This window comes from Gorilla gorilla, chromosome 6 (genome assembly GCF_029281585.2).
Source record: "Gorilla gorilla gorilla isolate KB3781 chromosome 6, NHGRI_mGorGor1-v2.1_pri, whole genome shotgun sequence".
NCBI classification, from domain to species: Eukaryota; Metazoa; Chordata; class Mammalia; order Primates; family Hominidae; genus Gorilla; species Gorilla gorilla.
Window position 1 is genome coordinate 89,254,603 of NC_073230.2, and position 21,848 is coordinate 89,276,450.

At 43.3% G+C, this 21,848-nt stretch overlaps 1 protein-coding gene and 1 long non-coding RNA gene across 22 annotated transcripts; one reads left to right on the forward strand and one right to left on the reverse strand.

The window, feature by feature from the left end:
* Positions 1-1,511: 1,511 nt before the first annotated feature.
* ZNF655 (zinc finger protein 655) lies at positions 1,512-19,959 on the reverse strand. 21 transcript variants are annotated; one of them, XM_019030957.4, is made up of 7 exons: positions 19,600-19,956; positions 19,366-19,441; positions 17,687-17,849; positions 16,409-16,494; positions 15,888-16,014; positions 6,169-6,273; positions 1,512-5,716 (listed from the first exon to the last, which is right to left on the reverse strand). In XM_019030957.4, the coding sequence occupies exons 3-7, from the start codon at positions 17,820-17,822 to the stop codon at positions 4,377-4,379; spliced, it is 1,794 nt and encodes a 597-aa protein (XP_018886502.1). In that variant the 5' UTR covers positions 17,823-17,849; positions 19,366-19,441; positions 19,600-19,956; the 3' UTR covers positions 1,512-4,376. The 21 variants fall into 21 exon arrangements, with proteins under 21 accessions (XP_018886502.1, XP_018886500.1, XP_055249110.1 ...); XM_019030955.4 differs by lacking the exon at positions 19,366-19,441; XM_055393135.2 differs by lacking the exon at positions 19,600-19,956 and having other exon boundaries at positions 19,370-19,592.
* LOC134758931 (uncharacterized) lies at positions 18,981-20,637 on the forward strand. The gene is made up of 2 exons (XR_010134704.1): positions 18,981-19,162; positions 19,328-20,637. It is a non-coding gene; the product is annotated as an uncharacterized lncRNA (long non-coding RNA).
* The last annotated feature ends 1,211 nt before the right edge of the window (positions 20,638-21,848 follow it).

The following is a 21,848-nucleotide window of genomic DNA, read 5'->3' on the forward strand; positions in this document are numbered from 1 at the left end:
GTTCTGGTTATCAGAAAAATATTAAGAGTAAATTTGGTCACTGTGTAATGGAAATGCAAATCTAGTGATGGCAGCAGCGGTATCTTGACAGGAGATATGAAATTTGAGAGCTTTGACCTGTGACCTGCCATTGTCAAAACTGTCCAACCCTGTTTCAGAGCAGGGGTTTGACTAGCTCCCTAAAAAAATCTCAGGATATTCTCTCCTAGTATCCCAGAGAGCTCTCGGAGCACTTGAGATCAGTTGCAAACTAATGACAGTGAGTCATCAGCGATGTACTAGGGAATGAAGAGCTATCAAACTTCTCTGGGTTTTGAGATCTGTGTAATACCAACACCACTTTGGGGTGTATTGTTGTTTTTTGTTTTTTTTGTGTGTGTTTTCTTGAGACAGAGTCTCACTCTGGAGTGCAGTGGCACAATCTCGGCTCATTGCAACCTCTGCCTCCCAGGCTCAAGCTATTGTTGCGCCTCAGCCTCCCAGGTAGCTGGAATTATAGGCGTGCAACACCATGCCTGGCTAATTTTTCTATTTTAAGTAGAGACTGGGTTTCACCACGTTGGCCAGGCTGGTCTCCAACTCCTGACCTCAAGTGATCTGCCCGCCTCAGCCTCCCAAAGTGTTGAGATTACAGGCGTGAGCCACTGCACCTGGCCTGGGGTATGTTTACTAAAATATTCCTTTGTAAAATGAAGCTAGCTGCTTTGCAGAATTGAGAATAAAGTTTAGATATGTACAAACATACGTGTGTGTAGGTAGGTGGAAAGACAGAGGATAAAAGTGCCCTCTACTATTGTATTTCTCTTCTCTCCCCTTTCAAGACCAAAATGACTCAGAACACAAACTCATGTATCAGACCAATTAAATATCTGCTTAAAGGATTGCCCTAAAGGACTATTTTGAGTCCGCCTTTTTAAAAGTGTTTTACTTATTTAAAAAATATGGCTGGGCACAGCGGCTCACGCCTGTAATCCCAGCACTTTGGGAGGCTTAGGCAGGCAGATCACCTGAGGTCAGGAGTTTGAGACCAGCCTGGCCAACATAGTGAAACCCGGTCTCTACTAAAAATACAAAAATCAGCCAGGCAAGGTGGCAGGTGCCTGTAATCCCAGCTACTTGGGAGGCTGACACAAGACAATCGTTTGAACCCAGGAGGCGGAGGTTGCAGTGAGCCGAGATCACGCTACTGCACTCCAGCCTGGGTGACAGAACGAGACTCTGTCTCAAAAAATAAACAAACAAAAAGTTATTCCTAGTTCTACTGAAACCTCGAACTATTTAGTCTTATTTTATATACCAACAACTTCCCAATCAAATCCCCTTTAAGTCCCAAACATTCAGCTTTTGTTCCAGAGGTCTGTGGAAAAGCAAGCTTTGTATCAATGCAAAGGAAAGTGATCCATTCTTGCTGTGATGCAAGTTCCAGGGAGGAAAGGAGTTGCAGCCAGAGATGTGATTCCAACATTCCCAAATGCTTCTGTCTGAGACCTTCAGATTTTGTTTGAAACAAATTCTCAGAATACCAAACACACCTTTATTCAAGTGGAAGTACAAAAGCACATTCCTAAACCAAACGCATACATGTGATTTTTACATATTCTGCTTTTTAGGGATTACATAATCCTGTTTCAGTCACCACACGTGACTACTGGTCTCTATACATAAGGGTATACATGTTTGATAGGAAAAAACACATGCATTTTTCATTTGCTTTTACATTTAGATCAATTCATTTATATATCAATTTCATTTAGATTCCTACCTTGCCTTGATGAAATCCTACTCTGGCTGATGGCAAAGAAGTAAAATATAGTGGCAGAACTATCCTAGAGGTTAGCCATAGGAGGATTATAGAGTGAGCAATATATTTTTATATATTTGTTGAGGGTCCCTACTGAATATTATAACACTGAACTATGAAAGCCTCAATTGCTGGACTGACAACAAGAATTTTAAATAACATTTGTCTTACTCACAAAATGTTATAAAGCTTAAGATGGAAAAATACAAAATGTTTTGACATTACCTAAAGAATCATGAACTCTTGTTAGGTATATGATGGTGGCCCTGAACTTGAGCCAACATCTGTAATCACTTTTATCAGTCAAAAACCCATGTTCTTTTATATAGCCTGTAGACTATTAAAATACAAAAATGTGGTAATGGATACACAACTATACACAAAGCCCTCACACTTCAAATACTGTCCTGGATTGATGAGGGAGGAGCAGAATTCAAACATTTATCTGCAATCCTAATGGTTAAAATTTTACCAGGAACAGACCTGCCACTCTCTTGAAATACTGTCTCTGAGATTAACATACGAACAGCATCATCTCTGTTGGAAGGCTACATTCCCTTATGATGCTGATTTATGTGTGTGTGTGTATGGTTTTTTGTTTTTGTTTGTTTTTTTTTTTTGGAGAGAGAGTCCCGCTCTGTCGCCCAGGCTGGAGTGCAGTGGTGCAATCTCGGCTCACTGCAACCTCCGCCTCCCAGGTTCAAGCAGTTCTCCTGCCTCAGCCTCCTGAGTAGCTGGGATTACAGGCGCGTGCCACCACACCCGGCTAATTTTTGTATTTTTAGTAGAGACGGGGTTTCACCATGTTGGCCACGATGGTCTCGATTGCCGGACCTCGTGATCCACCTGCCTCGGCCTCCCAAAGTGCTGGGATTACAGGTGTGAGCCACCATGCCCGGCCTGTGTATCTTCTTTATGTTTATCCTACCAAGAGCAGACCTGAGCATTTTGCTGGCCTTAGAGGTATATAAAAGAACTCTAAGCTTAGGCATGCAGAATAGGCACTGGATGAATGTAGTGAGGCTATTAGGAGTCTTGTTGGCTCCCTGATGTCCTTATCATCTGTCTTCTTCGCAGACTGTGGATGCACACAAGACAGCTAAAACCTTGGGCATCATTTGAAAATGTTTGGCTGCCTGCTACAATTTCAGGAGAGAGAATCCTTCATACTTATATTGGACTGGATATATTGTCAATCAAATTCTTTTTTTAAAAAAGATGCTTCACTTTAGGAAATAAGACACCAGACCAGCAACATCAAGTAGGTATGGAATACTTGCTGGTGAAACGCTTAAAACTAGGAAACTTCTAAATCTTCTAAAGGTGCTTAAGAGAATGGAGAAGTTAATCAACAGGAATCCAAGTGTTGTGGCTGTAAAGCAATACGACATAGGATCCCTAGTAAAGAGCAGGCCTAAGAGTTGGTTTTGGAAAGAACTTGGGCCAAGAACAGCAGAAAAAGCTAAATGAGCTACTTATGTCGATGTGTTTTAATACTGGTGCATTAGCAGTATCTTATGGAAGTTGTGAACACTAAGAACCAATTTCAAAAAATATAAAAATGTTTATAGGGCATATTAAAATAAAAACAGCTTAAATGAGTTCTATAAATAAAATAGGCCCAGAACAGTGACACACGCCTGTAACCCCAGCACTTTGGGAGGACAGGTGGGAGGATCACTTGAGGCCAGGAGTTCAAGACCAGCCTGGGCAACAAAGCAAGACCCCATCTCTGTTCTTTTTAATATCAAAATTATAATTAAAAAGTAAAAATAAACGTACCTACTTAGAATACATATTAAATAAAGGAACTCCATGAGAAAATGTCACTGCATTTACCAAGTCAACCCTAGATTTTTGTGCAATGAAAAAGACTGGGACTATGTATTAATAATTTCATAAACAAATAATCAACAATTTTCTCTCCATTATTTCGATGTTGGGTAAAGCCTGAAATGTGGTGTCGAGTTTTTCCATTTGCGTTACATCAAATTCTCGTCTACTATGGATATTCTGATACGACAAAGACTAGTTAAACTCCTATTGAAAGATCTGCCATTTACTACACCCAAATAAGTTCTCTTAGGTATAAATTCTTTGATGTTGAATGAGCGTTGGGTTGTGACTGAATCTCCTCACACACATACACGCTTATTACATTTATAATCTTTTTGCATGGCGTGAATTTGATACTAAACAAGGTAGTTTCTTTGACTGATGGCTTTTTCACATTCATTGCAGCAATGGAATTTTATTCCCATGTGAATTCTCCAAATGTGACTAAGGTATGAAAATACTAATAGCATGAAAAATTTGCCACATTCAATACATTTATAAGATTTCTCACTGGTATAGATTTGCAGGAGTCGATTAAGAGTTTAACACTAATACCTTTTCTTCATTCGTCACATTCAGAGGGTTTCTCTCTGGTGTGAATTATCTGATGCTGAGCAATGGCTGAGCTATGACTGAAGGCTTTACCACATGCAGTACATACATGATTTCTCCCTGGTGTGAACTCTCAGATGCTGAATGAAGCCTGAATTTGATAAATATCTTCCCATCTTCATTACATTCATGAGTTCTCTTTGGTATGAATGCTCTGATGTTGAACTAGATGTGCTCTCTGACTGGAGTTCTTTTCCCATACATCACAATCAAAGGCTTTCTGTCTGGTGAGGACTTCTTGTTGCAGGATAAGATCTGAGCTATGACTGAAACTGCCCTCATACTCATTACATTCATATGATTTCTCTTTCCTATGCATTTTGTGATGCTGAATAAGGCATGAGGTTTGACTGAAAGCTTTTCCACATTCATTACATTCATGTGCTTTCTCTCCTGTGTGAATTCTTTGATGCTGAATAAGATGTGAATTCAATCTGAAGTCTTTTCCACATTCATTACACGTATAGGGCTTTTCTCTGAAATGAATTCCTTGTTGTTTAATATAGGCCAACCCATATTCATCATACTCATAGGCTTTCTCTTCATGATGGACCCTCTGATGTTCAAGTAGGTATGAAGTATGGCAGAAGTCACTGCCACATACAGTACACTTACAGGGCATCTCTTTGTGAATTTTCTGATGTTGAGTAAGGTGGACACTACGACTGAAGACTCTTTCACAACTGCTACATTTGTAAGATTTGGCTCTGGTGTGAATTTTCTTATGCTGAATTATGCCTGAGCTTGGACTACAGGATTTATCAGACGCTTCACAGGATTTATCAGATGCTTCACATTTGTAAGGTTTTTCTCTAGTGTGTATTCTTTTATGTCGACTAAGACTTGAGCTCTGACTGAAAGACTTTTCACATTCTTTACATTTGTAGGGCTTCTCTCTAGTATGGATTCTCTGATGTCTAGTAAGGGCTGAGCTCTGATGGAAAATTTTCCCACATACATCACATTTATAGGATTTCTCAGTGTTAGGGATGCTCTCCCATTTATTAAGGTGGGAGAGATCCATTAAGCTTTCCTTACATTCACTACTCTGAAAATCCTCTGTTAGATTTAAGTGTTCATGTTTACCAGTGGCTGAATTCTGGTTGAAGCTCATGTCATACTTATCATTGTCATCGGTATTCTGTATTCTAAGAACTCTCTGATCTGCATCAATAGTAGAGTCCAGACTGAAGCTTTTTTCGGGTTCATGACATTCATTGTTCTTCTCACTGGTGAAGGTTTCCTTGCTGATTGTTATTTGCCTAAACTCTCTCTCCAGGTACAGAAATTTCCTTAGAATTTCCTGAAGTCTTTCTAATCTGTCCTCAGACTTATACACTTCTCTAGTCTCAGGAACTTGGGTAATATCGTGTTTGAGTCTTCCTACTCTCACTTTGTATGAATGCACTTCTTCCGAAATTTTCTGCTTAGGAATCAACAGCTTGTTCTCTTCTCTGGTCTCTCCATCTGATACAATATATAAATAGAAAATGCAAATGTAATCTGTACCCTGTGCTTAGGAAAAGAAAACTCAGATGAGAAAACTAAACAATGTAGTATCTACAAGAACAAGAAAAGTTTATTTACTCTGAAAAACAGGCACAAAATCTCAACAGCAGAAGTTAAGGGCATAAACAGGAGCAGTGAGGTAAAACAGCGGACATGTTCAGCAGAGTAAGGAAATAATAGGGAAATAGCTGAAAGAATTTTAGATAAGCAACTTGATTGGGGTCTAGTATGACATGTGCACGGATACTAAACAAATGGAAAGGGTCAACCTAACTGAAGGGAAAAGGAAGGAACTCTCCATGCTAGGACACACACAGAGCTCTTCATTCTGAGTGCCAAAGCAGCTACAACTTGGCTCAACAATTGAACTTTACTTCCCTACTAATTCTATCTGATTCTGCCTTACTCACCTGAGCAGTCATCTCTTAAGACTTCTCTAGTCTTAGTTTCCAGATCAAAGACCTGTAGATCCTGTTCCAGCTGGGAGATCCCATCAGGCTTGGAAATTGGAAATCCTGCTCATAGAGAAGGAAATGGGATGTGGTAATGTATCCCCAGGTCCTACATCAGCCACTTTTTCTTTTAACTAATGATTAAGAGAGACAGAAGGTCAATTCTGAGAAGACATTAATTAGGAAGGCCTGGAGAGTGAAGAGGGCAAAGATCTACAAGGAGCTCAGATTTGTGCTCTAGAGGGATGTGTGTTAAGGGGCAAGTTGATGACTTGGGAGCAGAAGGTTTCATTTAAATATTATTCAGACAACAGAATGTGTGCATGGGTTTGTCTTCACAGAAGTTATCATTATCACTCTCCATCTGTTACCTAAAGATTAATCTTCGGATTAGATCTGGTCTACAAGTATCAAAATGGAGGTCATCAAAATATAATTCTGCTGGACTGGAGAAAGGTGAAACTCAAGCACCTGCTGCATGGTTAGCTAACCTGTAGCAAGAGAATCAGTGAAAACTGAATAAATATTCTAAGGACCAATCTCAAGAAACAATTTGTTTCAGTACACATAAGAAAACAAAGAGTAATATGACACATTCTTTCCCATTAGGAGTGTAGCATTTATTCAATAAACATTTATGAGGTGCCTCCTCTATGCAAAGTATGCAGGGGATAAGAGGCCAAGAAGGTCCCTTCCCTCGAGGACCTCACACTCTACACAGAGACAGCTCTAAACAACTAACTACAATAAAATATAGAGAGGGAAGTGCAATCAGTGCATCTTCACATAAAACAGTCTTTCTATGGCTTGCATAATGCAATGCTTGGATATAAATCTCTTTTAAAGCTAAAGCAACAGGCAGTCTGCTTCCAAGGAGACAGAATTTTAATACTATTAGTATCAAAGGGCAGTTTTTAAATGTGTCCAGCCCAGAAAGCTTCTAATAGCACACATACAAGGTCTGGCTCAAGCCCCTCATCTCCAAAAACCTTTTTCTCCATTTACTGAATGTGTACAAAATTTATTAGTTGTTCCCTCTTCTCCTGACATGTCACATGTAACGGTGTTTACATAGATTTTTTTTTAAGTGGTTTCAGGTATTGTCATTCATACTTGATTTACAAACTCTTTGATAGAAGGGACCAGGTATCTTGTATCTTGCAATTCTTTTGATTAATTTACTCAATGGCTACTTATTGAGTGCCAACTCTGTGCGCCCAAGTATCAGTGTATTAACAGCTACCGAATTTTATAAAAAGGGCATTGGGGCTGGAAAATATGAAGAACTGGCAGCTGCCCCAAAGATTCCATGTGAGAGCCTATGAGCAAGGAGATCAGAATAGATAGAAGAAAGGTATTTACTGTGTTTCTGAAATCCTGCGGGACATTTAGAGTCAATTCTCCTTGTGGACATATATTTAATTAAGGTCCGCCCTGTCAAATGAAATCGTTTCAGAAGTTTAAAAAGTAAAGTTAGTGTAACATGAAGCAGCAATCAATATTGTTCTCAGAATTCCAATAACATAATTTGCAACTTTTAACTCTGAGATATTTAAAGTGTCTGTCGATATTTGGTAACTGAAAGAAATTCTGGCTGCTTACTCCATATCTACACTTAAAACACATATGCACAACAAAAAAGGTGGTCTTCATGTGGGATGAGGGGTTTGATTTTAGATGTGTGTTTAATGTAATGTAGGAAGGTATAAGAGAAAATGCCCAGCAGATGAGTACGCAAAGGCATACAGAGTGATAAAATGGACTTCAGAGACTAAGAAGGGAAAGTGTGGGAGAAGGGACAAGGGATAAAAAACTATATATTAGGTACAATGTACACTATTCCAGTGACAGGTGCACTAAAATCTCAGAATTCACCACTATGTATTAGAATTCATCCATGTAACAAAAAACCACTTGTACCCCCAAAACTACTGAAATAATTTTTTTTTAAAAGAGAAAATGCCTAGCAGATAAAGATACAATATCACAGTTTAGAAGAGAGAACAGGGTATCACCAGTACCATCAAAATATTATTAAGTTTTACTAAGTACTTGGTAGGTGCAAAGTACCATGCCAAGAGCTCTCTAGGTTTTCACTCATTTAATACCATAAATTTAAAACATAGAAACTATTATTATAGCCATTTTACAGATGGCAATACTAAGATTCAGAGTGGTTAAGTAGCTTGCCCAAGGTTACAATAACTGGTAATGCTTAGTTTTCAAACCTGCACAGTCTTATTTCAGAACCTAGCCTTTAAACAATCTGCTAGTAAAAAAAAAATTATGATTTTGCCTCCTAACAAGCCCTGAAAAAAAATAATGATTGTGAACAAAATCCATCCCTTCCTCCAAATTACACACAGAAAGAACATGTAAGTTTTCTTGCCACTAGCCTAAATGCCTATTTCCTAAATTTAACTCAAAACTTTGCTTTCAAAATATGCACTTGCTTTATTTATATTTTTCCTGTTTAAAATTAATGTATTAAAACCTTTTGATTTTATTTAAATCTTGAGTTTTCTAATATGATTTATAAAATATTGACAGTGAAGTAAAAGGTAAATACAAACAACAGAGAAAAAGTGATTAGAAGAACATACGGTGAACCAGGATCCTAAATAATTGGAGTCGCAGAAGTGTTAATTAAAAGGGATCTATGGCTGGGCGCAGAGGCTCACACCTGTAATCCCAGCACTTTGGGAGGCCATGACGGACAGATCACTTCAGCCCAAGAGTCTGAGACCAGCCTGGGCAACATAGTGAGATCCCACCTCTACAAAAAATACAAAAATTAGCCAGGCATGGTGGCACACGCCTGCAGTCCCAGCTACTTGGGAGGCAGAGGCAGAATGATCGCTTGAGCTCAGAAGGCCGAGGCTGCAGTGAGCCGAGATCACACCACTGTACTCCAGCCTGGGTGAGAGTGAGATCCTGTCAGTCAGTCAGTCAGTCAATCAACCAACAAACGAATCAAGAGGATCTATGGACCAGGCATGGTGGCTCACACGTGTAATCCCAGCACTTTGAGAGGCCAAGGCAGGAGGATCTCATGAGCTCAGGAATTTGAGACCTGCTTGGGGAACATAGTGAGACTCCATCTCTACAAAAAATTAAAATTAAAAATTAAAAGGGATCTAAAAGATGATTTATTATCAAGGAAATGGAAATCCTTTACAATAAAAATCCAAACCCCAGCCAGGCACGGTGGCTCGCGCCTGTAATCCTAGCACTTTGGGAGGCCAAGGCAGGCGGATCACAAGGTCAGGAGATCGAGACCATCCTGGCTAACATGGTGAAACCCTGTCTCTACTAAAAATACCAAAAATTAGCCGGGCGTGATGGTGGGTGCCTGTAGTCCCAGCCACTCGGGAGACTGAGGAAGGAGAATCGCTTGAACCCGGGAGGCAGAGGTTGCAGTGAGCCGAGATCACGCCACTATACTCCAGCCTGGGCGACAGAGCGAGACTCCGTTTCAAAAAATAAAAAAACAAAAAAAAATCCAAATCCCTAGGCAATAGTCCAAACAATAACAAATTTGAGGAAACTCCACTATAAATAAATAATTTGAACACACTCCTGAAATTTTTATTTGTATTAAAAAATCTGGGCTATAGCTCATATCGCTTGCTATTCTTTCCAAAATATTAAAGTAACTAGCACAAGGCAGGTACTTAATTTTTTTTTTTATTTTTTATTTTTTTTGGCCGAGGGGTATGGAGTCTCGCTCTGTCGCCCAGGCTGGAGTGCAACGGCATGATCTTGGCTCACTGCAACCTCCACCTCCCGGGTTCAAGCGATTCTCCAGCCTCAGCCTCCTGGGTAGCTGCAATCACAGGCATGTACCACCATGCCCTGCTAATTTTTGTATTTTTAGTAGAGACGGGGTTTCACCATGTTGGTCAGGCTGGTCTCGAACTCCTGACCTTGTGATCCGCCCACCTCACCCTCCCAAAGTGCTGGATTACAGGCGTGAGCCACCGCACCCGACACAAGCCAGGTACTTATATGCATAATCTAATTCAATCCTGTACCCAGAAGGTAGACATTATTTTTCATGTTTTATAAACCAAGAAAATGAGTGTCAGATTAAATAATTTGCTCAACATACTACAGCTGGTAAGTGGAACCCAAGCTTGATCCCAGTTTATATTCTTTCCAACCTATCATACTGCCTATCAAAGAAAGCATTAGTAGCAGGTTCTCTTGACACTGACGTGAATGCTTTTTTTTTTTTTTTTTTTGAGACGGAGTTGCACTCTGTCTGTCACCCAGGCTGGAGTGCAATGGCACGATCTCGGCTCACCTCCACTCCACCTCCTGGGTTCAAGTGATTCTCCGGCCTCAGCCTCCAGAGTAGCTGAGATTACTGGCATGCGCCACCATGCCCAGCTAATTTTGTATTTTTAGTAGAGACGGGGTTTCTCCATGTTGGTCAGGCTGGTCTCGAACTCCCAATCTCAGGTGATCCGCCTGCCTTGGCCTCCCAAAGTGCTGGGATTACATGCGTGAGCCACAGCGCCTGGCCGACTCTATGCTTTCAAAACATGCACTTGCTTTACATTTTTTCCATTTAAAATTAAGTTATTAAAACCTTTTGATTTTAAGGCTGGATGTGGATCACATGAGGCCAAGAGTTCAAGACCAGCCTGGCCAACATGGCAAAACCCCATCTCTACTAAAAATACAAAAATTAGCTGGGTATGGTGGTGCATGCCTGTAGTCCCAGCTACTCTGGAGGCTGAGGCACAAGAATGGCTTGGGCCTGAGAGGCGGAGGTTGCAGTGAGCTGACATTGTGCCACCACACTCCAGCCTGAGCGACAGAGCAAGACTCTGTCTCCAAAAAAAAATTTATTTTATTTAAATCTTGAGAGTTTTCTAATAAAATTTATTTTAATCTGGTCTTCAAAAATAACAGTTAAAGCTGAGCATGGTGTTGGCTCACATGTGTAATCCCAGGACTCTGGAGAGCTGAGGCAGGCAGATCACTTGAGCCCAGGAGTTCAACAGCCTGGGTAACATAGCGAAACACCTTCTTTACTAAAAATAGAAAAAAATTAGCATGATGGTACAGGCCTATAGTCCCAGCTACCCAGAAGGCTGAGGTAGGAGGATCACCTGAGCCTGGAGGGAAGTCCAGGCTGCAGTGAGCTGTTATCATGCCACTGTATTCTAGCCTGGGCAACAAGAGGGGACCCTGCCTCAAAAATAATAATAATAATATTTAAAATTTGCTTTATCATATGGTTTGCTGCTTTTACTACGGCTATGCTTTTAGCCATCTAAAAGCTTCACGCTTTTCTTCCTGGTCCTTAATACACAAATAATATCTCTCCTTAGCAATATCATTCTTTTGTAGATACCTGGTGGACTGGAATGTGTCCCTACAGAGTTTTACTTTTTGAATGCATGTCCTTTCTGGTCCCAAACTATATACTGGCCTGTCTGTCCAATTTGGCATGGCATTTTGAATTTTTCTTGTCATCAGAGTACACACAACTCACTAAAAATATTAAAAACTCCATGTGTAGTTGAACTTATTGTCCTAAGGGCACAAAGTAGTGAAAAATGCAGGGGCTTCAGAGGCAGATCTGGGTCCCAAGCCTCTCACTGATCCTGCAAAGATCACTTAACTTCTCTGAGCCTCAGTTTCCTCAGATATAAAATAGGAGCAGTGTCATCTGCTCACAGGGTTATGGTAAGGATTAAATGAGATATATACACATATCATTTTTACATATATATACACACACACACAGACACACACACACACACATAAATGTCCTATGTCTGTGTGTGTGTATATACATATGTGTGTGTGTGTGTGTACACACACATATATATACTACCCAATAACATATTGGCTGCTCAATAAATACTAAATAGCTGTGACAATGGAAAACATTCTGTGCAAAATAACTGTAGTCCTTCATGACATCAAGTTAAAAAAGCAGAGAGTATGTGCCAAACATTCCCAATCTATTGACCCAGTTAATATCAACTAGAATTTTAACAAGCATGCTTCTGAGGCCATCATCTAATAGGGCACCTGCCACACTTACCCATGTGAAAAGCAATCCGGCCCCCTTTCTGGGTCTTAATCTACCACACTAAGTAACAGGTAACTTCCCTATGGATAGTGACCCAGAGGTAAATTGTTCATTCATCATCAATGGAGTATGTTCCTTTTTCAATTATGTGGTAACGAAAATTACTTACTACCAACTTCTTCACTCAGCTATTTGTACTCTGTATATTTACTGCTGCATAGTGGAAGCACTTAAGCAAAGGACCAACGTTCTGATGTCTGTGACAAATACAATCTGGAGGCCAGGCGCAGTGGCTCACAACCTGTAATCCCAGCACTTTGGGAGGCCGAGACAGGCGGACCACGAGGTCAGGATATCGAGACCATCCTGGCTAAGATGGCGAAACCCCGTCTCTACTAAAAATACAAAAAAAATTAGCCAGGCATGGTGGTGGGCGCCTGTAGTCCCAGCCACTCGGGAGGCTGAGGCAGGAGAACGGCGTGAGCCCAGGAGGCAGAGCTTGCAGTGAGCCGAGATCGCGCCACTGCACTCCAGCCTGGGCGACAGAGCGAGACTCCGCCTCAAAAACAAAACAAAACAAAACAAAATACAATCTGGAGTTCCTGCCATGGGAAAATGATGTGAACTGGAAAGTAGGACTGAATTATAAAGTCTTGGCCAGGCACGGTAGCTCACACCTGTAATCCCAGCACTTTGGGAGGCTGACGAGGGCAGATCACGAGGTCAGGAGATTGAGACCATCCTGGCTAACACAGTGAAACCCCGTCTCTACTAAAAATACAAAAAGATTAGCCAGGCATGGTGGCGAGCATCTGTAGTCCCAGCTACTTGGGAGGCTGAGGCAGGAGAATGGCATGAACCCGGGAGGCGGAGCTTGCAGTGAGCAGAGATGGTGCCACTGCACTCCAGCCTGGGCAACAGAGCAAGACTCCGTCTCAAAAAAAAAAAAAAAGCCTTACAACCCTAAAAAGTTAAATTAATAAATGTATAAACTTAACCCAGTTATGCTGGAGGTTGCAATTTTTGTTAAAAATCAGACCTTGGCGATGACCTTGAGCAGCAGGACATAAATAATTCCCACAAACTTAGTGTTCCAATAATGGAACACTAGGCATAAATGGGTTAATTTTCAGATGAAGTCTGCTGAACCCAAAAATATGAAAATGATTTCCCAAGGATTGTAAAAATAACTGCTAAGGAGATGCTGCTAACTTGATCACAAAAGCAAGATGAGTAGAAGGCTTTCTTGCACCGTGCGTGTGTCTCTTGTATGTGTAAAAGTGTGTATGCATGTCGACTGCATGTCAAGTGTGCAGTGCAGAGATAAGAGAGGAAATGGGAAAAAGTTCAGTCTATAGCATACTATGCTATTAGACTGCATTAAACTGCTACAAAGTTTCTTTACTCCAAAAAGTAGACAGGTTAACTGTTGGAAACTCTGTAATTATTAGATAAAATTAACAGTACTTTACAATTATATGTATGTCACTTTACAGTTTACAAAGTTATTAAGTAGATATTCAATTTGATGCCCTGAAATAAATTTAACTTCTTTGCCCTCCCTTCTCCCCTCCATCAAGGACAGAGTAAGGAACACTTAATCAGGAAAGGCAATATAAATCCATCAATCTGTACAGAACCACAAAGAATAAAGGGGAGGAAGGTAGGACCTTGAAGAGGGCCACAGGGACTTCAAGGAAGGAGGAAACCAGAATGTTAAACATGAGGGAAGCCCAGGGTTCACAGGAGAGTTAGGCACCATACGGGGCAGGTTGTGTTCGCCACATAAAAGGAGGGGCACACAGCATAAGTTTCACATTCTAAAATAATATGAAAAGACCATAACTGAAGAGCTGAATTTGGAATTTCTGGTTTTTCACAATACAAGTAGATGATGACCACCAACCATGGTTGCTGAATGAACTGGGTTCAAAACACATCTGGTTGCAACAGAGGGCTTCCTTGGACCCTAACATTTGAAATTAAACAGAGGTAATTTGAGGAGCTGCGATTTTACACAGTGGTGGCATCCTGGGGAGCTTCTATTCCATCAGTCAATTTTAATATCTCACAATCGTGGAAAAGGAGTTTCCGAGCAGGGACGAGCAATATCGATGGGAAGCCGATACTTGGGCCATCTCTTGGAGATTCCTGCTGTAAGGACGGCAAGTGTTTCTCCAGAGAAAGCACTTGCCTGGGTATGACTCAGGGCCGGGCAGGAATTCACACTATGAATCCGGGTGGTGGGAAGGCGGAGAAGTATGCCTACAAAGATTAAAGAGCCAGGAATGGAAAACACACTAAAAACCGTCCCAGTGGGCAGGCTGCCTCCCCACAGATAAGAAGACCTTGAATCCTGAGCATAATCAGGGAGACAAAGCAATGCCCTGGATGCCACCAGCATAGACAAAGCCAACGGAAAAAAAAAAAAGAAAATAAAATGCATGATTCAGTATTTACACACACAAAAAGAAGAGTGCAGAAGCAAGCAAGAAACTAAAGAAAAAGGAGGCTGGGTGCGGTGGCTCATGCCTGTAATTCCAGCACTTTGGGAGGCCAAGGAAGGTGGATCACTTGAGGTCAAGAGTTCGAGATCAGCCTGACCAGCATGGTGAAACCCCGTCTCTACTAAAAATACAAAATTAGCCGGGCGTGGTGGCCCATGCCTGTAAACCCAGCTACTTGGGAGGCTGAGGCAGGAGAATCGCTTGAACGTGGAAGGCAGAGGTTGTAGTGAGTTGAGATTGCACCACTGCACTCCAGCCTGGGCAACAAGAGTGAAACTCCATCTAAAAATAAAATAAAATAAAAAATATAATATAATATAAAAAATAAACTAAAGAGAAAGGAAAGCTCACACCAAGGGAGCTGCCGACAAACCCCACTGATGCTTCCCGGCAGCACTACAGCTTGGCTAATCCCAGCTTCCCACTGTACCTTTCAAAATGACAAGGAGAGACATGAGTTAAGCATTGACCCCACCTCAGCATGGGGTAAACGTCTGAGATTTCTGCTGCCCTGGGTGTGGTTACGTGGGATTACCATTCTGGGTGACTCACTGAAATGTACTCACAGTGAGTCATGCCTTCAAATGACATCTCAAGTTCTGCCTGCTTGGAGATACATCTGGGGATCTTAAGGGGTGAGGGACTACTCAACAAGAAGGAATTTAGCTTGTCTTTTTAAACGGCATTTCTTTTTCCTAGAAAAATGGGAAATTCTTCAATTCTCTAATACAGGGACACTGAGATAACAAAGAGGAAAGTGTCTGGTTGGAGGTTGGGAGGCCACCCTGGGGTCTCTCCTACAAAAATGGAAAAGAAAAGAAGGGTGAGAAATCAAGCAAAGCACAAGAAAGTTTCCCTTTGCTAAAAGGGAAAAGATGCCCCACAATGGCCATAAACATGAACTGGGGATAAGGAGGAGAATGTCTCCTCTTGGCACCCCCAAACAAACCTTAATTACCCCTCCTGGAGAAGATGATGTGAAAGACAAGGATTCAGAGGTTCTAAGACCTGGAATCTAAGCCACACTCTACAGACTTTCTCAGAGACCTTATACTTAGGAAGAAACAAGAAAGTAAAGAAATTCAAATAGATAAACCGAATAATAAGGAAGTCCTTACCCAGTGAGACCACGTTCCCATAATTCTCTAACATCACTTCTCTGTAGAGGTCCCTCTGAACAGGGTCCAGGTATCCCCATTCCTCTCGAGTAAGGTGCACAGCCACATCCTCGAATGTCACAAACTCCTGAAATAACACATCCTGGCTGCTCTGAGGAATGAGAACACTGTAGCACCATGGCCAGAGAATGAAGATCATAGAGAGGGTATCCAGTGTGTACTTACGTTGAGGAGGAGGGAGAACAGATTAGAACCTACGGAATAAAGCCCATAACGCTTAAACATCTAATAAGCACCCATCACACAACCACGGACAAAGAGAAAACAGAGTTTGCTCATGGCACTGGGGAGATGGGAAGTTGGTTTATGTGAAGTCCAGGTCTCCGAAGAGGATCAATTCCCAAACTGGAGTCTGCTATTGAAAAAAATTCCAGGCAAGGTCTACAGATGGGATGAGAGAGAGGCCACACTCCATCAGTAGCAATAGTCCCTGAGGAAAAGCAGAGGGTTCCTCAGCTCACCTGGTACCTGGCTGTCAAGAGCGCAGCTGCCTGGTCTCCTGGGCTTCCCTCACGGGGAAGAGCAGGCACCTGAGGAACAGGTGGAGCTGAGGGAGGAGAAAGGAGTGAAGAGTGAGAGCAGCCCTTTCCCAGGGCTCCCTTTCAGAGGAGGCCTCTCCAGCCCAAGGGGTGTCAGCAGGACCCTCCTCAATACTCTAGTAAAACCAATGAACATTTTTCAGGTATTGGGTGTGTCTACTCTACTTCATCTCAGTACTTGCATGCCTTATGCGTGTTTTGACCTGTGATACAGGATTTTCTTAGGAAAGCTTGTATTTCACTTTATCTTCATCACATGACAGTCCTCTTACAGAAGAGTAAGACTATACCTGTTTTGCAGATGGGCAAAGCAAAGCATAAAGACTTGTGGGGACTTGTCCTGGGCTAGGGTTATTTAGCAGACTTCTGACCCTTTCCAGGCACTGTTCTAGACACTTGATCAGCGTTTCTCTTGTGAATGGGTGCTGTCTCAACCAGTGTGTAAGGCCCCCAAGAACAAGAAAGGGTCATCTGTTTCCTCGAAATCTTTTCCACAGTCCCACAATCCCCCACAGCACTCTACACATTGTGGCACTTGATCTGTGTGGGTGACACACAAGTTATTTCAGGCACTAGAGTTAACCACAGGCAATCTAAGACACAGCTCTTACAAAACAAAGGAAGAAAAAGACCAACCTACCTATACGATGCAGCAAAGTGTGACTGCGTAGTCAAAATACAGTATATATACATTCATACAGGCATTGTGTTCAACCAAGGAATTAAATGGTTGCTTCCTTGACCAAATTTAGTCTAGTCACAAAACACTGCAGTTACAACAGAATGGATGGCAGGTGACAAAGCAAAGAAAAACTAAGTGAAGGGAACAGGGGAAGGAAAGGTCCTGAACCTAAGAGGAAGTGAGAGCCAGGAAAGGACTGTGAGATGTGGCAAAAGCAGCATATCTTAGAAATTATTCTGGATGTGAGAACTGGGATGAAGTGAAGGTTGCCTGAAGGAAAAACCACCACAGCGAGTAAGTAGCCATCACTCTGCTTATTTGAGAAAGATGAGCTATCCTTAATAAAGGGGCTCAGACTAGGACTGAACTGAGTCACATCTGCCCCCTCTTTCATTCCTCCCTCTAGGGACCATGTTCTTATTCCAGTTCTCGGCCTCTCTCAAACCAGGCCCAGGAGCCCCCTCGGGAGCCCCTCCACACTCCCACTCTCCCAGACGGAAGTGCTGTCTCTGCCTTACCCCCAGTGAGTCCCTGTTCCATGTCGGTTTCCTGCACAAACTGAGGCTCTGGGAACAGACACTCAGACTGGGTCTCCAAAGACTGAAACTGGACCCTTGGTGACCCTGCTGCTTCCTGGGCTGGTATTTCCTCCATCACTGCTCTGGAGGACAATGACCATCACTGCAAGGTAAGATTAAGAGAAATTACTGTAATAAGTTAAAGCATTTCATCATTTTATATCGTCAGGACTTTGCAAAGGATCTTACACACTGTGGATATTCAATAAAAATTAGTTGATAATGATTAACCACCCTAAATAAGTAACAGAAAAATGGGGCCAGGCGCAGTGGCCTGTAATCCCAGCACTTTGGGAGGCTGAGGCGGGAAGATCACTTGAGGTCAGGAGTTCAAGACCAGCCTGACCAACATGGTGCAACTTCTTCTCTACTAAAAATACAAAAATTAGCCAGCGTGGTGGTGCGGGTCTGTAATCCCAGCTATTCAGGAGGCTGAGGCAGGAGAATTGCTTGAATCCAGAAGGCATACGTGGCAGTGAGCCAAGATCACGCCACTGCACTCCAACCTGGGCAACACAGTGAGACTCCGTCCCAAAAAAAAAAAAAAAAAAAGAAAAAAAAGAAAAAGAAATATGGATATGCTTCAGCTTTAAATACTTAAGAACCAAATCAAAGAAGAGTCTCTAATTTGGAATTTGTGGCATTAAAAAAATTAACATGGTACAATTTAATAGTGTAAAGCTTTCTGTGGAAACTTTAAAATATTTAAAATTGGCCACGTGCGGTGGCTCAAGCCTGTAATCCCAACAGTTTGGGAGGCACAGACGGGTGGATCCCTTAAGCTCAGGAGTTCCAGACCGTCCTGGACAACATGGTGAAACCCCGTCTCTAAAAAAAAAAAAAAAAAAAAAAAAAATTAGGTGGCCCAGGCCTTAGTTCCAGCTACTCCAAAGGCCAAGGCAGGAGAATCGCTTGAGCTTGGGAGGTAGAGGCTGCAGTGAGCTATGACTGCGCCACTGCACTCCAGCCTGTATGACAGCGTAACAGCCCACCTCAAATAAATAAAACAAAATATTTAAAATTTACAATCGTCTTTGGAGGCTCAAGTTGGTGCCCAGAGAAAAATGCTAGTTATGATTGCTCATTTTATTTTAATTTTGTTTTAGCAGAGACGGGAGTCTCGCTATGTTGCCCAGGCTGGACTCGAACGCCTGGCCTCAAGCGATCCTCCCACTTCGGCCTCCCAAAGTGCGGGGATTACGGGCGTGAACCACCGTGACAGGCCCGCGTTTACGTAAATAAACTCATTTAAATAAATAAAACAGCAGGTCCCCTAGGAATATCTTGGTAACACCGTCAGCCCACTCCGATTTACTAAACGGGCTTGGGGAATAAAACTCCACTTTTGGGGTCAGGCCCTTCGCTAACTCAGACCAGCCAGACCAGCCTTTTCCCGGAATCCTGAGAGCAACGCAGGTAAGAGCTGCGGTTCGAACAGGTTTGAGCGGCGTCCTTCAGGCCCAAGGACGCATGAGGGTGCCGTCCCCCTCCCACCACCCTCGCCCTGGGCCCCTGCCCGGCTCCCAGCTCGGTCCTCAGAAGGCCTTGCCCGGCGCTGCCCTCCTCCCACTTCCCTTTTAGGCCAAGGCAAAGTCCCAAAAGGACCAGTGGGGACATACCGACCAGCTCGCACCAGGGCACGGTCGCCGGCTCCTGACGGCGGGGCCCTCGGTCCGCAAGGTGAATGAACCAGGGCTGAAAAGAAACAGGCCCTCCTCGCACCCGGGCCTCCGCGCACTCTCGGGGAAGCGAACTACCGTCGGCCGCGGCCGGACGCCGCCTCCTTCTACTCCCTTGAAGGCAAAACAAGCTGCCACCCCGCTGCGACCCCAGAACGGCTTCCGGGTACTCACCGAGGGGAGGGGCGGGCCTGGCCGCTGTCCTGTCACCTACACACTCGCGCTCGGGGCTACCACAGCCTCTCCCGGGCCGCTGTAGACAGCCCCGAGGCCGGCGCTTCTCGGTGGCACTTCCGGCGACGGAGTGCAGGGTGCCGAATGAGGGCCCCCCCTCCTCCGCCCCGGCATGAGGGTCCCGGATGTGGGTGAGAGCCCCGGATGAGGGTCCCGGATGTGAGTGAGGGCCCCGGATGTGAGTGACGGCCCCGGATAAGGAACTCGGAGGAGGAGCCGGGCCCGCGCGTCCATGATTCGAAGGCTCGTTTTCGCAGCTTTTCCACGTCTTTTTCCGGTCCCACCGCCCTCCATGCTAACTCACTGGGCGTCTCTAGCCGTTATACCAACAATGACTGCGACCAATGTTGGGAAAGCGCCCCCGGGGCCCCTCCCTGACGCCAGCCCATCCTTGAGACTTCCTGCAAGGAGGCGGCCCGACCCAGTGGGTGCGTGTCGTGGGGTGAGGAGGAATGGCCGACCTAATGGTCCCGCTTCCGTGAGTAGCACAGGGGTGCCTGCTCAGAGTGTAGTACAACGCTGACAAGTAGAAGGCGAGGATTGCGGGGCCTGGGTGAGATGGGACCCACTAAGTTGTGGGATCGAAATCTCAGTAGGTCCTTGGGGAAAGCGGGGACGGGAGGGGAGATGAGCAGATTGGAATGGAACCGAGAGAGACGGAGGAAAGTGACAGTTGCGTCCCTGGTGGGAAGACTAAAATCTATGCAGAAACAGGGATAGGCAAAAGCATGGTGCACGAGCGGGACAGGCAGAGCGCCGGGACAGAAACCCTTAGGACATTCTGACACCTTGCTGAACCTGGATCCTTACAGAATATGTCTTGTAGGTGAAGCTAGATCTGCAAGGCCTAGGCAAGCCTCTTAGAGAATCAGAAAAGTGATTTGGAAGGAACTTCAGCTATTACTACTTTGTTTAAGCAAATCAAATGCTGTTCTTTAATGTTACTTGACGTTTCAAATTAAACACAAGAAAACTGAAGTGTGGCATTTTATATATTTTTTCAAAATGTATCAGCTTCTTGGAGATTGTGATATTCCTTTCCTCTCTTTATCCCTAAGTATCATTGATCCAACCTAAATTCATACTAGGACACAATCTCTCTAGTCTGCAGTACCCGTCACAGTGGAGTCAGGATCAGAGAAAGAAAATGCACTGCTTAGTCCATTTCATGCTGGACAGCTCCAGTTAGAAACTTTTCCTTGTGTTGAACAGAAATACACCCCTGGTGATGTCTGTCTATTGTTCCTATTGACAGGTCCCCAGGACAATAGATGACACAGTACTTCCTCCTCTTCATAACGGCTATTTTAATATCCTAGGAGAGCTAAAGGTTTGGAGTTCTTCCTGAGTTGCCATTTGCCCACCTAGAACCCTTCACAGGTTGTACCTATTAGCAATGTGATGGGAAACCATTTCAGCAGCAAAGGTGAGTGAGCTATGGCACTGAGGCACGTCGCGTCCAAGTTTTAGCTGACTCAGGCAATTGGCTCCAGTGAGAGGACCACAGAAGGCACCCACTTAAAGAGGCCACTTCCCACCAGTACTCATCAAAACATAACAAAGTGTTAAGAAACAGCAGCTGCTATTTTGCTTTTGAGCAAAATTTTCTTTTAACAGTTTGCCAGATGACAGAGGTGGAAACAACTCAAAAAATTGTTACCTTTTTTCTTTTTTGTCTTTTTGTTGTTGTTGAGACAGAGTCTTGCTCTGTCGCCCAGGCTGGAGTGCAGTGGCGTGATCTCAGCTCACTGCAACCTCCAGCTCCCGGGTTCAAGCAATTTCCCTGCCTCGGCCTCCAGAGTAGATGGGATTACAGGTGGGCGCCACCACACCTAGCTAATTTTTGTGTTTTTAGTAGAGATGGGGTTTCACCATGTTGGCCAGGCTGGTCTCAAACTCCTGACCTCAGGTGATCCGCCCATCTTGGCCTCCCAAAGTGCTGGGATTACAGGCGTGAGCCACCGCACCTAGCCTGTTTTGTTTTTTTTAGTGCAAATTAACAAACTGATTCTAAAGTTTATATAGTAATGCTAAGGATTTAGGATTGCCAAAACAATTTTGAAAAAGAATAAAATTGGAATACTTGTATTTTTTTAAGATTTTTTCCTAAAGGTACAGTAATCAGGATGGTATGGTATCAGCATAGAGACAAATAGATCAACAGAGCAGAACAGAAAGTCCAGAAATAT